The 15,761-nt window shown below is 43.4% G+C and overlaps 1 protein-coding gene across 8 annotated transcripts; it reads left to right on the plus strand.

The window, feature by feature from the left end:
* Positions 1-2,591: 2,591 nt before the first annotated feature.
* LOC104023044 (gap junction beta-6 protein) lies at positions 2,592-14,600 on the plus strand. Of its 8 annotated transcripts, none has more exons than XM_087758683.1 (4): positions 2,592-2,792; positions 3,259-3,336; positions 10,171-10,472; positions 12,785-14,600. In XM_087758683.1, the coding sequence occupies exon 4, from the start codon at positions 12,807-12,809 to the stop codon at positions 13,596-13,598; it is 792 nt and encodes a 263-aa protein (XP_087614809.1). In that variant the 5' UTR covers positions 2,592-2,792; positions 3,259-3,336; positions 10,171-10,472; positions 12,785-12,806; the 3' UTR covers positions 13,599-14,600. The 8 variants fall into 8 exon arrangements, with proteins under 8 accessions (XP_087614809.1, XP_087614810.1, XP_087614807.1 ...); XM_087758684.1 differs by having other exon boundaries at positions 3,262-3,336; XM_087758681.1 differs by lacking the exon at positions 10,171-10,472 and having other exon boundaries at positions 2,594-2,792.
* The last annotated feature ends 1,161 nt before the right edge of the window (positions 14,601-15,761 follow it).

Raw genomic sequence — 15,761 nt, forward strand, 5'->3', positions numbered from 1 at the left:
AAAAAACGTATTCATGAAGATGTTTCTTTTGTACCTGCATTATCATGTGAGGCATCCAATGACACAGAATTTCCGAACCCTGTAACTTTAATTTTCCTCTTTGTTTATATGTCAAAAATAGATGGTTTCTATGTTTATCCATCTTTTTCTTCTCCTTTTTTACTTAAAAATTATGTCAACAAAAAAAAAATACTCATGCACATTATAGTGCTCTGCTGCAGCTATTACAGGAGGAGGGGTTGTCATCATACAAAAGTAATCAATTTACATGTATTTATTTCACAGGTTTATCAAACAGTACTTCTTATATGCTGCCTAAATAATACACAAAACATTCCTCATCGGTAAAGGAATAAGTACAATTCAGCTCTGATTACTAAGCAGTCAATTACTAAATATATTTCATTTTTTCCCCATAATTAAAGAGAAAACCCTGGGATTAAAACTAGGAAACTCTTTTTCTATTCCTTAAATTTCCAGCACTGACACATCTCTCATTCTTTCTATCTAGTGTCCCTTGTATCATCACTTATAACCAAAGAGCATGCTGATTTTACCAGGTCAGAGAAGTAGCATTCAACAGATGAGAGATGAAAAAATCACTCAGCAAAGGAGAACCTGGCCCGTTGCTCCCCACCACCCATTCACTCGGTGCTCCTCGCCATGGCTGTGGCTAAAGAAGGGCTAGTGCAATACTGTCTCATTTTTGAAACACAGAACATCACTAAAGATGTTTTCTTTGCCGCCAGAACTGCATGTTTCTGCCTTGGGGTAAAGTAACACCCTCCCAAAGGCAGTGCAGTGAAGACCTGATGCAAGGCAGCTTGGAGAGGTCCGCGCTGTACCCCTGCCTGCGGCTCATCTCCTTTAGATAATTTCACAGTGAGACCCATAGGGTCTTGTCTCCACTAGCTTTTCCTAATACTTTTCTTACTGCAAAGAAACTCTTTTTGGCAGCAAATGCAGCCTTGAAAACCAGCACAAACCGAAAAATTCTCCGCTGCAGCTAAATATACCCAATGTTTAAAGTATTTTGACCTTGGAAAGACAAAGATGGGACACGTTTTACTTTTTCAAGATCACTGAATCAAGCTGGAAGGTGACTGGAGAGGGAATAACACACGAGTTCCTTTTCTAAAGCTTTTCTTACGTTAGGAGATGGGCTTCCCCTTTTGCGAAGCGCAGATGCGTGGCCAGGTCTGGAGCCACGTCTCTTCCTCATACACACCGTACACATGAACCTTGAACGTCATCTCAACACACAACTCCCACAGAAGTCAGCGAATGCAGGAAGACTCAGGCCTCAGGTATTTATGGCTTGTCTAGCTCAGTGTAGCATCATATACCTTGGGACTGGTCCTACAGCTGCTGCAGTGAACTGACTCCAGCTGCAGCAACTGCTGGGTCCCCCATGGATGGGGTGTAAATATGGAACGGTCTGAGATAAGAGCTGGGCCTGCTTTGACCAGGAGGTTGGACAAGAGGCCTCCCGAGATCCCTTCTGAGATGAATTTCCCTGTAGTCTTAACGTGCAGGTTGCATGGATCGAAGTGCAAGGGTAGGGGGTGGCGGAGGAAACATGAGCGCGGCAGAGACAGGCTAATGTTTAAACCACAGCTGATGGCAATTTCTTATGCTTCAAGTATAAGACTGAGTTGCTTGTGCTAGAAATTTCTATGTCTTCTTCCTGAGCATGAGATCAATTAAGCCATTGACTTTTGCAAAAGATTTTCCCTGGGATTATTTTTATTCTAGGAAGTGGAGGTAAAGGGCAGAAGAATTTAGCTGGAAATAGTTTGTCATTTGAGCCCTTATACCGGTACTCTGAGCAAGCACACACACGTGCATTTTTCACCCAAAGCCTGAGCTAAGGTACTGTTGCTGCAGTTGTGCTGTGCGTTTTCTTTGGGAATTTAGTTAAGAGGATAAGAAACCATTTATTTAGTTTGATGTGCATGTGTGCAAGATGGAGAATTCAGTTTCGGGGAGAGATTTTTGAACCCAAGGTAAATTGTTTCCTCAGCAACTGTATTCCTTGGAAACAGAAAACTTTCCAAAATAGGTCTTTGCGCTGACAAATATCCACAGCTTGGTGAAAGCCTGCGAGTTTGCGGGGCACTGCTGTAGCATTTCAATCACACTAGAAAATAAAACTCAAAAAGCCAGAAACTACCGGCTCGTCCTTCTGCGTCTGGCCAGTAATTCCTTAATGATTCCCAGGAGAAAAGGCCTGTGTTTTTGTCTGTCCCAAGGCCCTTTTGAATACCTGGATTTGACAAGATGGAAATACGACCCTGTTATCTTAAATAGATACGCATTTCCTCTGAAAAAAAAAAAAACACAACCCACATATCTGCTGTTTTGATTTCCCTTCCCCTCATGCTCCCCCCCTGCAACCTCAAACCAGCCCCTGGGCGGCGGGAAGCGGCCGGGGGGGACACAAACCCTCCTGCCCGCCCTTTATTTTGGCTGTTTTCCCCTCACGTTCAAAGCCCCGACCTCCATACAGCCCCCTCCCCGAGACAGAGCAGCAGGGATGGGCGCCCGGCTCCACCCCGGGCTCCCCGCCGCCTCCACGGGCGGCCTGAGGAGGCGGGCGAGGGGCGGGTTAAAAGCGGCGGCAGGTGAACGGGGAGGGATCTTAAAGCTCTGGGACGGTCGAGGCCGGGACCGGCTGCTCCTCACGCACCTTCAGAGTTGCACTGAGCCCCGCCGCCCACCCACGGTGCCTGGTCCCGGGAGCTCCCGGCGGGGCTGGTCTCCCCCTGCGGCTGTGGGTACTGCTGAGGCAGGTGAGGGGCGCGGCGGACCGGCAGCTCAGCCGGCGGTGGCGGGGGAGGCTGTTCCCCGCGCGTCCTCCGTGAGGAGACGGCCCGATGGCGGCGGAAGGGGCGGGGGGGGGGGGCGCGGCGGGGCAGGCCCAGCCCGCCGGCCCCCTGTGCAGCCACCGCCACACTTGTTGCGCTCCGGTGCGGGGCTGGGGCCCACCGCAGCGCCGCCGGGAGCTCTGGTGGCGCTGCCCGCCGCGGAGGCGGGCCGGGGCCTGGGCCGGTGGCGGGGCGCCGTGTGCGCTGCCCCACACCGTGCCTGAGGGGATTTACCCCCGCTCGCCCCGGGAGCTCTCGGTTCCGCTTCCCGAGCTTAAGCATGAGGGGGAGTGCTGGAACCCCGCGACCAGTTTTAATTGCGAGTGCTCTTGTCTCTGTTAATTATGCATTAACTCTAACAATCTCTCTTTTTTAATTCACCTTCTCCCAGCAGCTCTTTGTAAGCACGTTATGTGAAGTACCCGACCGGCTAAGACACCAAGCAACATAAAGGCTTCTGCAATTACAGGTAATTTGTGACACGCCTATAGATTTTTGAGAGCTGCATGAAGGTAAACAGCTTGCATCAGTAAAACTGACAGGTCCTGTCAGTGTCTGATCACACACTGGAAACATTCCTCAGAATTACAGGGGGAATAGGAAATGAGAGGTGTGAGTCCGAAAGAAATGTATTTCTGAGTATCAGGGCTGGATAAGATCGCACGAGGAATAAGTACTCAAGCCCTTAAATAAAACGCGGGGGACATGTTGGAGTAAGGGCAGGAGTGCTTGCTTAGCTGGCAGCAGTAGCTGCTAGCTGACTGTGCTCCTGTGGCATGCTGGGCATGCCTTTTTTTTTTCCCCCATCATTGGGCTTTCCTAGATTGGGTGTTACTTTTCCAATCTCTTGTGTTGAAGAATCTCTTTTTCTCCCCAATAGAAGAATTAATTTCTTTGTCTTGTGCTCCATTAGTTTTCCTTATGTAGCCTGCAAATACTCTAGGAGAACATGCAAAGGGTTGAAAGAAGGAAGTGGCCTTTTGTTTTAAGAATGCTCTTTTAAACCCAGTTTTTGTGATTTTGATCACTAATGAGATTTTATTGGCTGTGGCCTGTGTGAAATAAGAGAGTTTGGGCCCAGATTCTGTTTGGGATTACCATGATGTATGCTGAGTCAAGAGCAGAATAAAATATACTTTCATCCTTGATTTTGTTAAAGAAGTTATACGTGGTTTCTAGTATCTCTTGCTTTCCACTGTTCAGCCTGGAAACCCTGCTTGCCAGATGCTTACCTCGAAGAACCCCAGAGGAAAGGCAGCAGGCAGAAGGATGTGCATGTGATTGTGTTAGGTTTAGCTTAGAGGACAAGGCAATGGTGGGCCTAAGCCTCAGCCTGGAAGAAGGAGGTACCTCCATGTGTCAACTAGGCATTGCAATGTGATTTTCCAGGTGGGATTTCCAGTGCATTTGCAGAGCCATGAGGTTATACCTCTACTGCATGTGTCAGGGTTTCTGGGAAACTTCAGCCCCCAGAACTGTCAGTCTCATAATTGGTAGAAGGACTACATACCACAGAGCTTAAAAATGGAACAATAAAAAGCCATGAATTAAAATATTCTTCTGGAGGAATTAATTCTGTCCTGACAGGGCTAGTTCTCTCAACTTTCTGAAGCTTGGGCCTCTGACTGTGTTGCTGTTTTGCATCCCTTGAAGCATAACCCAGGTAGATTAGTTGGGCAACCTCACTTATTTTGTGCAAAAAGTAATTGTACAGTGAAAAAGGTATAGCAGACTACCTCAGTAGCTGGAAAAATAGCAGCACTTTGAGATATATGTACAAGTTCTTAGTAACCGTCATTGCATAAGCTCAGTTGGTTACCTGTGAGTGAAGAGGGTGCTTTACAAGTTGATTCTTTGTGTTATTCATGTGAACAGTTCCAGTGAATTCAGTGCTCCCAGAACCTGCATGAAACCAGAGCATGGGTCAGATCTTTGTTTTTTTCTCTTGATGTTTTTCTCTTGACGTTTTTCCTTGTTCTGTTCCTCACTGCTTTTAATTGTTATTTAATGATGACTGATGTGTTATCTGAAAGGAGGAGAACTGTGACTCTTGCCTGGCTAAACACCAGTTTGTGTAAGGAAAAGCTTGAAGTGATGATACATGAGGAGAGATAACGTGCTGTCAAAGCAGAAGGAATGTGGAAAAAGAGAAACACATCTCCTATTAGCTGATAACAGAAAGTTGAAAACCAATTTTATTCTGTATCTCACACAAATGTTTCTTCCTGTAATAATTTTTTTAAAAGGAAAAAGTTGCTTTTGTCTTTACTTCTGATGAAAGAAATTATAACAAAATACCTGCTCAAGGAAAAGCTGCACTACAGTATAAAATCTTAGTGTCTGTAAATGTAATTAGCATTTCCAAAAGGGTGCAAGCTCTGTCTGTGTGTGAGAGAGACAGTGACTTGCCAATTCTGTAGGAAATATTACATTGAAGTGGGAGCAGGCAGACTTGTAGAGGGGATGTAGACATTTGCCTAGATCTAGGAGGAAGGAAATAGGAATTAAATAACAGGTTAAAAAAAAAAAGACAAACATGAAAATGTCACAACTAAAAGGTTGCTATTTTCATGACTGGGAGCAGGGCACAGTGTGTATAAAACTTTCTTTAGAAATATGGGAAATGGGACACTTGCATCAGTGAAGACATAGTCCTGAGGAATTTGGCTTTCTTTCAAAGCAAGACATTTAAAGCACACTTTGAAGGAAAGGTTTACAGGGGAAAATGGCTGAGAGGGACCAAATTCTAATAGGACTTGTGCTGTCGTGTTATGCCTTCAAGTGTGACTGGTGCTTCTGATTTCCTGTTTTCCACAAGTGGAGTGAATTCTGTGCAGAGATGTTCTGGAGGATGGTGATCCTCCATTTATAGTTGTAGGCTAGTAAAATAGCTATGGGTATTTCCAAACATGCTTGGAAAATGACTTAACTCATGTAGGGGCATGAATATGGGACAGTCATAAGTGGGTCATTGTGGGTAGAACTGAATCCTTAATGCTGTTGATATTTAACTAGCATACTTTTTTAAATGTTTAACTACATACATATTGGTTCCTAATCTGTTGTGTTAAAGGCTATCTCTGGGTTTCACACTGGGTTTAATTACAGCAAAGAATGCCTCCTATTTTCATAAACTTGAGTGGAAGAAAAGGACAATGCTTGCAGTGTTCGGACCTGCAACTATCAGAGGTTTCCTGTTCCTAATTAGTCTTTGCCTGTTCTTGTGTCAAATCAAATATACTGTAATCTCTCTGTCATGGCTCTTCTCCAGTTTCCACTCTGATCTGGAGATAGGTGTTCAGAATGAAGTTTTAAGAGCTACTAGAGAGAATTGCACAGGCTTTTGTGATTGTTAGACTGCTCTTTTGATCTTTAGTCAACTTCTTAGGAAAGAAGTAGAGTTGTTGATATTTCAGAGTGTTCCAGCTGCATGCTCCTTGAAGTTTTAAAATGTACTGCTGTAAAATTAAAATAGCTGGAAGCTGCCTATAATACTGAAATTAAAGGATTTTGGTTGCCAAAGTCTGAGTTCAAAGCTGCATCTTCTTACAGTTTGAACTCTGCATTAAAGCTATAGCAATGTAGGGAGCTGTATTCTTTTTCAGGTAGCAGGAGTATCCTGAATGATTGAATTCAAGCTCTGTACTTCCAACTTTGAACTGGTACTTATCTGTCTTGGTCCACTGATAACAAAGTGCAAGTCTGTGAAGCCTGTAATTGTAGTGGAGCATTTCAGAACAGCTCTGTGAGATGGTGACATTTTGTTATCCCCAGTTTAACATCTGGGAAACTGAGGCATGGGGCAGGCTGACAAATTAGGTAGGAAGTCTGAGAGAGTTGGCAAGTAACTCCTGCAGCCTGTATGCCAGCCTTTCTTGGTGAAATAAAAGGATGCTCTCTTTGCAAGACATTAATCTGTATTTATTAGAAGCTTCCTTGGTTCAGTCCTGACAATGCCGCTGTTCTTGCCGTACAGCACCAAAACTAACTCGGCAATAGGAGTAACAAGCCCACAAGCTAGCAATTAAGTGCTTGCTTTTTTGCTTAGCAGTAAACTAGACCCCAGGTTGGCAGGGTGAAGGTATGCTGATATAAAACTGCTGAAATTCAGATTTGTGTGTTCTTCAAATCTGGGTATGAAACAGCATATACAGCTCTAAGACACCTTGATGCTGGTTATCAGCCCCTATATGAGCTAGCACTCCCAGCCTAACTGTTTAGATTGAAATCTGAAGGGAAAGTTGTGCAGTGCTTTTGAATACAGCAGTGCGTTTGAAATACATGCTGGACCTCAGCATACAGCAATACTTCTTGTGTGAAGTTGGGTCATAAAATAATTTCGGTAGTGATCTTGGGTCTGATGCAGTTTAGATGTTCTAAAGCTTTTCTATGGCAAAACTTCTGCATTAGAACTGCCACTCTCAGGCATCTGAGTTATCTTTGTCCCCAGCTTGTGGCATGGGGAGGGACACTTGGGACCAGTGCTTTTTTTACTTAAAGATTATCTTGGTTAACACATTTCCACATGGAATAAAGTGACTTTGTCTTGGCAGACTGCTGATCTCGTATCAGTATCTGGAGGCACTACTGAAAGTGGTGGAGTGTCACACTGGACCAGTAACTCTTGGTACCTCCTACACTAAAATTCTGATAGGAGTGGAGGCATCATGAACACCCTCTACATTTCTGTGCAATTCTAGTAGAATAAGTAAATTGGGATCCAATTTGTAGCAGTGGGGAGAAGAGTATAATCTTACTCTGAATTTATGTGTAAGTTGGCATACTGTGGACCCCTTCTTGACTGGGACTCCTAGATGTTCCTATAGCATAAGCAAATATTGTAACGCTTGCTAATGACTACTTTTTTTTTTGCTTGATAATATAGCAGCAAGTGCCATGCTGTGTATGTGAAAGGAATGTATCTTCCATTGTGTTTACCTTCACTGTATTCTAGTTGTGGTTTGCTGACGCTGTGAATTTAACCATCAGCTAATAATTTCCCGGTATAACAGTCTGTAACAGAGTCAAAAAAGCATCTGCTAATGAGCTGTACTCATAAACACAGGAGCTCAATGATAATTGTCCTCAGTGTTGTGAATTGCGGGATTTTTCACTGGGTGTATGCACCGTGCTGTGACTGCAGTTTAATGTAACGCTAGCTCCTGTAAGCCTAAAGTAGAAGGTAGTCTAGCCATGGGAGCACAGAGTTCAAAACAACACTGCCCAGAAGCTGGAGAACTACAGAAATATTAAGCTGTAGTTCTTCTCTTGCTGCTGTCTAGCCTACTAGTGGAAAAAAAAAAAACAAACAACAAACAAAACAACAAAAAACCCCAAACAAGCCCCAAACTAAACACCTGCTTTTGTGCCTCTTTGTGTTGTGTGTTCATATAGAACCATTTCCCTCCTAACTGACTTCTCAGTGGAGCATGGTGATCTTTTATGATTGTTTTTTAACTCCTACTGTAACAGCCATATACTATTGTGATCCTCTGACTGTTGAAACGGAACAGAAGGTTCAGCTGGTAGCAGAACAGAGATCTGTGCTGAGGCTTGGAAAGGCTTATTTTCATGATCAGTTGCAATTTTTTTTAAGGAAAATTTAACACTTGAAGATAATACACTCCCATGTTAGAATGGGTTCTAAATGCTCAGTGACTCAACCTCACTGCCTTCAGCTCTCTTCTGTTCTTCCCAGCTTCTTCCTTTATAACCAGTCCCTATTCTCATTCCTACTTTACTTTTGCCTCCAAACTTCACCTAAGCTTTCATGTCTTTAACTTCTTGTACTGTGCTGTACTTCTGAGACCAGCAAATGAGGTAAGTCCTTGACTGTCTACATACTGTTATTTCTGTAGGCATTTAGCTGGATTTGCTCACACAGAAATAGTATCTCGGCTGGCTCCATGAAAATAAGAATTACCACCCATTAAAGGGAAGTAGCTTTCCTGCTTTCTTCTCCTTTGGTCAGTGAGACAGTTAATGTTTTACTTGCTAGTAAAAAGGTCTTAAAAGCAAGGATCTGGAAGAAAGATAACCTATGATCATGAGTCAACATCCTAGCTTTTGAGTAAGTTAGGAGTAAATGAGCCGTCACATCAGTACAGATAGCGCAAACTTGATGTTAAGCTGGAGTGATCTGTGCTGATGGCTTAATAGTGTGAAGGGCCATACTCGTGTTAACTTAAATTCTGCTTGGGTCACTGTGTCTGTTTATGGGAGAGAGGTGGGCACTTCAGCAGCCTCTGAATTGCCTTTATTAGATCCTCTAAATTGCATTGATGAGAGCAGTTTAAAGCCAGCTAGTAGGAAACACTGGGGTCAGTATTTGGATGGAGTTCAGGCTGCCTGAATATGACCCTACAATCTTAACTGTGCAACCCTTCAGGGAGGAGAAGATAGTGAGACTTTGCTGATATCTGATCAGTGCCTGTATCAATCTCTGGAGTGTCCCAGAAGTCATGACTTTCCACCAGCATAAAAACAAGCCTGAGAGGCCATGAGGGTACAGCAAGAAGGGGCAAAGGTTGGTGACTGGCTTGACAAGCAGCAGGAAGAATAGGGGATGGTGGCAGGAGGAGCTGAAGAGATAGTTGGAGGATTTGGAGAGGTAGGTGGGAATGGTGAAGGGTTTGGGCAGATATGAAAGACAAAGGCTTTTTTGGGAAGGAGGGGAAATGTCACTAGGAAACTTGGGGCGAAAGGCTGCCTCTCCAAAGTGTGGTGGCTTTTTCTGCATCGATCCGGGTACAGGCATGCTTTTTGCTAGAATTGGAGCACTGTGTTTTGGTTTAGCAAGCACGATATACTGTCAGAGGAGATGGAGCAAGCTGGATGAAGAGTTTCACCATGTATTGTCCTCAGCGATAAAGCTTTGCCAACCCCTCTTCCCCACTGACTGCTCATTCTTACCCATGCTTTGCAATTTGCAGCCTGTTTTTTAAATGAAGTTGTGCTTTTCACATGCTTTGTGGGTCTGTGCTGTAAAGCAGATTGGTGAAATGGATCAGCTTAAAAAAAAAAATCAAACCAAAAACAAACAAAAAAAACCACCAAAAAAAAAACCCAAACCAAAACATACTAGTACTGGGAATAACTTTTGAACAAGTACTGGGAATAACTTTTGAACAAGCCACCTGGTTTATAATGCACCCCCACAAAGTTGCAGGAGATGGAGAACTGCAGTGTGACCTCAGGAGCAAACAGTGGTGGGGAAGCATCTTGAGCTAACTTTGCCACTGAAGACAAGGCATCCTTTAACTACACCCTGAGGCACTCATATTTTGAATCCCCTTCTGCACAGGGAGACAGGAAGGAGTGATTGCATGTGGAAACAAATCCTTGTGAAGCTGTGGTAACAGAAAGGCAGCAGTATCGGTGTACAGCGAGAGGTGAAGCGTAAGAAACAGGGCTTATGAGGAGGGGATACACAGGTTCCACCCTTTCATGCTGTAAGGAGATGGCTGACAGGCAGGGAGAAGAAGGAACAATGACTGAGAGGAGAAATGTAAGGAGTCTGGTGGAATTAAAGGATAGGTGAATGATGTGTGTAATACCACAGTTTACATGGTGCCAGTCTTCTACAGGATTTATATTCAGCTGTGCGTAAGTATTTCTAGTCATAATACTTGGTTGTAGTGTCATTTTATAAGTACTGTAATTGCAATGTGTGTGTATTAGTAAGGGAAAACAGTAATAAAAGTTGTAACTGTTCCTCTGAGTTGTAACTGTTCCTCTGTTTAACATACAATGGTCTCTAAAGCAAATCCTGAAAGAAAGGCTGGTCTGATTGATGAAAAACCAGACTCCAAAAACTCCAAAAAAAGGAGTGGAAACAAATAATTGAAATCTGGCTAGTATGTTTTGTATGTATCTCTGGTATTAAGGGTCTTTCCTGTGCCCTCATAGGGTTGTTAACCTACAGAGACTTTCTCTATATCTGTATGCTAATGAAAAATAAACTTTCTTCTTGGAAAAATAACCTAGCAGGATAGGAAGGTTACTCTGTGTCCAGGACTGTTTTCAGACAGATACAGAGGTAATACCCCACATAGATTCTGCACCCTGAAGGAGGCTCAGGAAAGGTTTTCTCCAATCCGAAGAAAATCTTTGGTGTCCCCCTGCCTTGGTTATCACCTCCTGAAGTATAACCCCACACAGTCAACCAGCATGAACTGTGGGAAATGTAGTTTATGGAACCAGTGAAGGGAAATTACACTTACATTCCAATAACTCAAGAAAAAAAAAACCCTTGCATTCAGATAACAATTACATGTCCTCATTTTCCCTGAGCTGTTGTGTACTTTGACTAATGCTCTGTGTGATTGTATGTGACTTACTGATTATATGTAATTCTGCTGTAAAGCAGAAAGGGTTTCGACATCACTTCAGAATGGGAGTGTGACGCAGAAGATGACTGCAAAGAAATGTCTTCCATTTTCTTTCTCATGCAGTGTGACCCAGTTCAGAGTTAGGAAATCAATAACATTTCTGTCACGTGGTGGATATGATGGCCTTTGCACCAGTGGCTGCTCTTGTCTAGAAACCTCAAAAATGTGATTTTTGCTTATTGGTGCCCTGTGCTGTAAATGCCAAAGACAGATGGTCTGAGATGCAAGTGAATTAACGAAGTTGAGAAATAAAAACCTTCATGAGGCATTTCAGAGCAAAGAGATCTGTGAGCACTTTTAGAGGGTGCTGGCTGATAGGCACAAGAAATGCTGGTTTCTTGCCTTCAGAGTAACTTACAAACTAACTTGCTGTAAATCCATCTGAAGTGGAGGGGTGGGGGGAGGCGGGTTGAAATGACTCTGAATGCTCTCTGTGAAAGGCTGTTGTCTGGGTTTGCTCAGCTTCCACAAACAATTGTGGTGTTCCCGGGGAGGTATGTGGGAGACAAAGGTGAAATCCTTTAATTCATTACAGTCATAGCACTTTGAAACTTACCTGCTGGAAACTATATGCTTCTGTTGAAAAGCCTCAGAGCTACTGCTGGCCTGTCTGAACTCTTCAAATGTTGACTTTAGCACTCTCCCAGCCTCTGAAACGTCTCCCCTATTCTAGGAGTAATGCAGTCTGTATTACGGGGGGGGGGGGAATCATCTGACAGGCATTGACAATGAAGGAGTCTTCGTCTAGTTACCCTAGGCTCTCTGTAGTTGGTGGAGAGAAATGCAATTTTGGGGTGAATTTTTAAGCACTGATTTTAAACATCCAACTCAAGATGAGATGAATAATGACCAAGACTTCACCTTCATTGCCTCAAGCTATCGTGGAATTTGCTGCAACTAACAATACAGAGCTCTACAGTCACGTTTTTTAAATTTGTGGATGCAGGTTATCCAGACCTGCTCATGGAAGGTGCAGAGCGTCAGCAGCAATTCCTTAAGGTCTGTCTTTATTGCTGGAATGTACTCATGAAAATGTTGTTTACACTCTTAAGCCAAGTTGACCCAGCCTTAGCTTTATTTATATAGGAATTCTAGCTGTCTAACAATTTCTTTTTTAACATAACCACCTACGTTACTTCTGGCTGATGTCATCTTCTATTATTTTGTTACTGTTATCAAACTACTAGAAGTTATAGCTGTTAATTTAAGGCTGTTTTCATCAATTTCCCCTGTCTGCTTTTCCTACTTAATGTGGGTAATGGCTGTTTTCAGTTGACAAATACACTTAGAATTCGAATGAGTATGATACGATGTGTGTAATCAAGTAATGAAATACTACCTGCTGATACGTGATTAGATTATTATTTATGACTGCTTATAGGTCAGTCCACTGTGTTAACAAAATGTTACCACAGTCTATGGTTATGCTGCAGTTGTATGATATTGCCTTTATTTTATACCACATGCTCGATGGTATTTGTTTCCCATCTTGATTAATCTTAGTTTTGTTTGTTTGTCTTGTCTTAGGTCAGACGATTAAAACAAAACAATGGATTGGGGAGCTCTGCATACCATTTTAGGAGGTGTAAATAAGCACTCCACCAGCATCGGGAAGATATGGCTCACAGTCCTGTTCATCTTCCGTATCATGATCCTGGTTGTGGCTGCAGAGAGAGTCTGGGGAGATGAACAAGATGACTTTGTCTGCAACACTCTGCAACCTGGTTGCAAGAATGTTTGCTATGATCACTTTTTCCCCATCTCTCACATCAGACTCTGGGCCCTGCAGCTGATCTTTGTTTCCACACCTGCGTTGCTGGTGGCCATGCATGTAGCTTACAGGAGGCACGAGAAGAAAAGGCAATTCAGAAAGGGAGACCAGAAATGCGAATACAAGGACATTGAAGAAATCAGGAAACAGAGGTTTCGTATTGAGGGCTCCTTGTGGTGGACGTACACCAGCAGCATCTTCTTCAGACTGGTCTTTGAAGCAGTCTTCATGTATGCATTTTATTTCATGTACGATGGGTTCCGAATGCCGCGCTTAATGAAGTGCAATGCTTGGCCCTGCCCCAACACAGTAGACTGCTTTGTTTCTCGACCTACTGAAAAGACGGTGTTTACTATTTTCATGATTGCTGTGTCCAGCATTTGCATTCTTTTAAATGTGGCCGAATTATGTTACTTACTGGTAAAATTTTTCCTCAGAAGGTCTAAAAAACCTGTAAATCCAAAACATCACCCCAACCATGAGAATAAGGAGGAAACCAAACAAAATGAAATGAATGAGTTAATATCTGATAGCTGTCAGAACACAGTTATAGGATTTTCAAGTAGCTAAGGTGGTATCAGTGCTGGTGTTCACTCTTTTTGGAGTGAATGTTCTTTGTTTAAAGGCTGCAAATGAAATTTGTTATATGAAACAATTTAAGTTGGGGGAGACTTTGATACATAGTGTCAGGTGTCAATTGTGCACGTCAGGGCAGCCTAAACATGTGAAAATTGTGTGAGGATTAAATAGGAAAGTGTATCTTCCTATGAGTAACCTTACAAGCTGACTATGACAAGTGGGAAGCCCACTAATACCTTCATGCTGACACAGCTCCTGAAAACTACGTGCAACGGCAATAAGAACAAAATTCCAAGCTAGATATTCTAGTATTACAAAATGTTTTGTAATAGGGATAGTTTTTACTTGTGAACTGACAATTAAAATATTTTTCTAAAATCTAAGGTTCCATGTTACTTAAGGTGTTTATAGTACACAAATGACTGTGTTTTGTTTCTTAACCAGGCGTATGCAGATGAACCCTGTAATACCGTATTCATAGGGAGGAGACAGCGATAGGCTACATCTTCACAGCTTTGCAAGCGCTGCTTGAGTTCGGACAGGTAGCTCGAGAGACTTGCATACACAGCGCTGGCTGTAGGGGAAGGTGTGTGAAAGCCCACCACGTGTAGTGCGGATAATTGAGGTAGCTAGGTCCTGAGTGCAAAGTCATGCCTAAAACCAGCATGACAATATAAATAGAGCCTAAGTAGACTTGATTTAAACATCTAGCAGTCCTGGTAATCTTATCGATCTTTTAATTGCATGGTACCAATTTTATAGCAACATCCATAACTTTATGTAAGTGTTTATTTCTCTAATGTATTAGCTCTATTTGTTTCTTTATGCTATATCACATCATGGAACTTCTTTGGTTTTGATTTGTTTGCTTTTTTTGTGGTAGACCGATGGTGCTGTTATGAAACTAGGGGCTCTTTGGTTTGAAGGACATGGAAAAGTATCACTGGAAATGGAACAAGTCTTCTTAATAAAAGGCAAACACTTTAATCTTTCTCAATGAAGTGAGAGTCTCTATGTGAATGCTAGTGAGATCTTAAGCAGGACCAGTGCTTATGAAAAACTGTTTCCAAGCAGGGACTTTACATCCAAAGTGCGTGTAGCCCATACGCACCCCTCATTCCCAGCTGGAGCAGTGATGTTGTCCATACGCTAATGGAGGCGCACGTGCAGCTCTTGAGCGTGGGGGAGCCTGTGCTTGCGGGAGGGGTATGCTGTTGAAAGCAGGGGATCCTGAAGGTCAAAGAGGTGGGTGTAGTACAAGACCCTAGCTATAGTGTCTTGTGTGTGTGCTTCCTATTTTGGGTCACTTCTCGCCACGATACAAATGTCGTGGACACACTGACCTCAGCAGAGTTGCGCTCTCTTTTTTTTTTTTTTTTTAACACCAGTGCAAATGGATTAGCCTCATTTGTTTTTGTATCATGGAGCTACTCTTTCACGGGGTGTAACACAGAACAGGTATCCCTAGGAGCAGAGGTTACACTCGGTGCGGTTTTCCTTCTGCTGTTGCATCACGCTTTTTCTTAGAGGTGCCAGCACAGCTTTGTGCATGTCCATGCTGTAAGTGGGTTTGAGTTGGTTAGTTGTTTTACATGTGACCAGGAGAACCTAACGGTGCAGGCACAAGTAACAGGAGAGAGAAAATACCTAGAGTCGGCTCTGTCCCTGCACGAGCCCTGTCACGTATTTGTTCCCTTCTGCTGGCGAACTCCTGATCTTTCCTGCCTTCCCAGCACATTTTCTTTTTTTTAATTGCTCTTGTGAAAAGAAATTGCTGCTAGTCTTCTGAATGTGTCTACCAGCAAGCTGGAGGAAAAAATATACACAGAACTGTATACTAGTGGGCTTGTATTGTTCTCCCTGCAGGCGGAAAATACAAGTAGAAGTGAAAAGTACTACAAAAGTTTGCCTTTGTAGGCATCATTCTGGTGGCCTCATCACGGCTCCCTCTCCAGGCTCCATGGCCTGCTATGGCAATGGCTTAAACCTTTACTTAACGGAGCTGCTCCCTTAGGCTCCGGAAGGTGGGTGCTCAGGCTGTGCCTCACCGGATCGCCCCCCAGTCCGCCCAGGGGCAAACAGCGAGGGCTCAGGCCTTGCATTGTGCAGGTCCCAGGCTGCAGAGACACTGCCACTTCTGCTCCAGAACTGCGT

The sequence above is a fragment of the Nipponia nippon genome, unplaced genomic scaffold, assembly GCF_047370975.1.
Source record: "Nipponia nippon isolate SJK-2023a ecotype South Korea unplaced genomic scaffold, ASM4737097v1 scaffold_2, whole genome shotgun sequence".
Taxonomy (NCBI): Eukaryota; Metazoa; Chordata; class Aves; order Pelecaniformes; family Threskiornithidae; genus Nipponia; species Nipponia nippon.

Coding starts and splice junctions, on each gene's coding strand:
- LOC104023044 (XM_087758683.1), top strand. CDS start 12,807: ATGGATTGGGGAGCTCTGCATACCATTTTAGGAGGTGTAAATAAGCAC.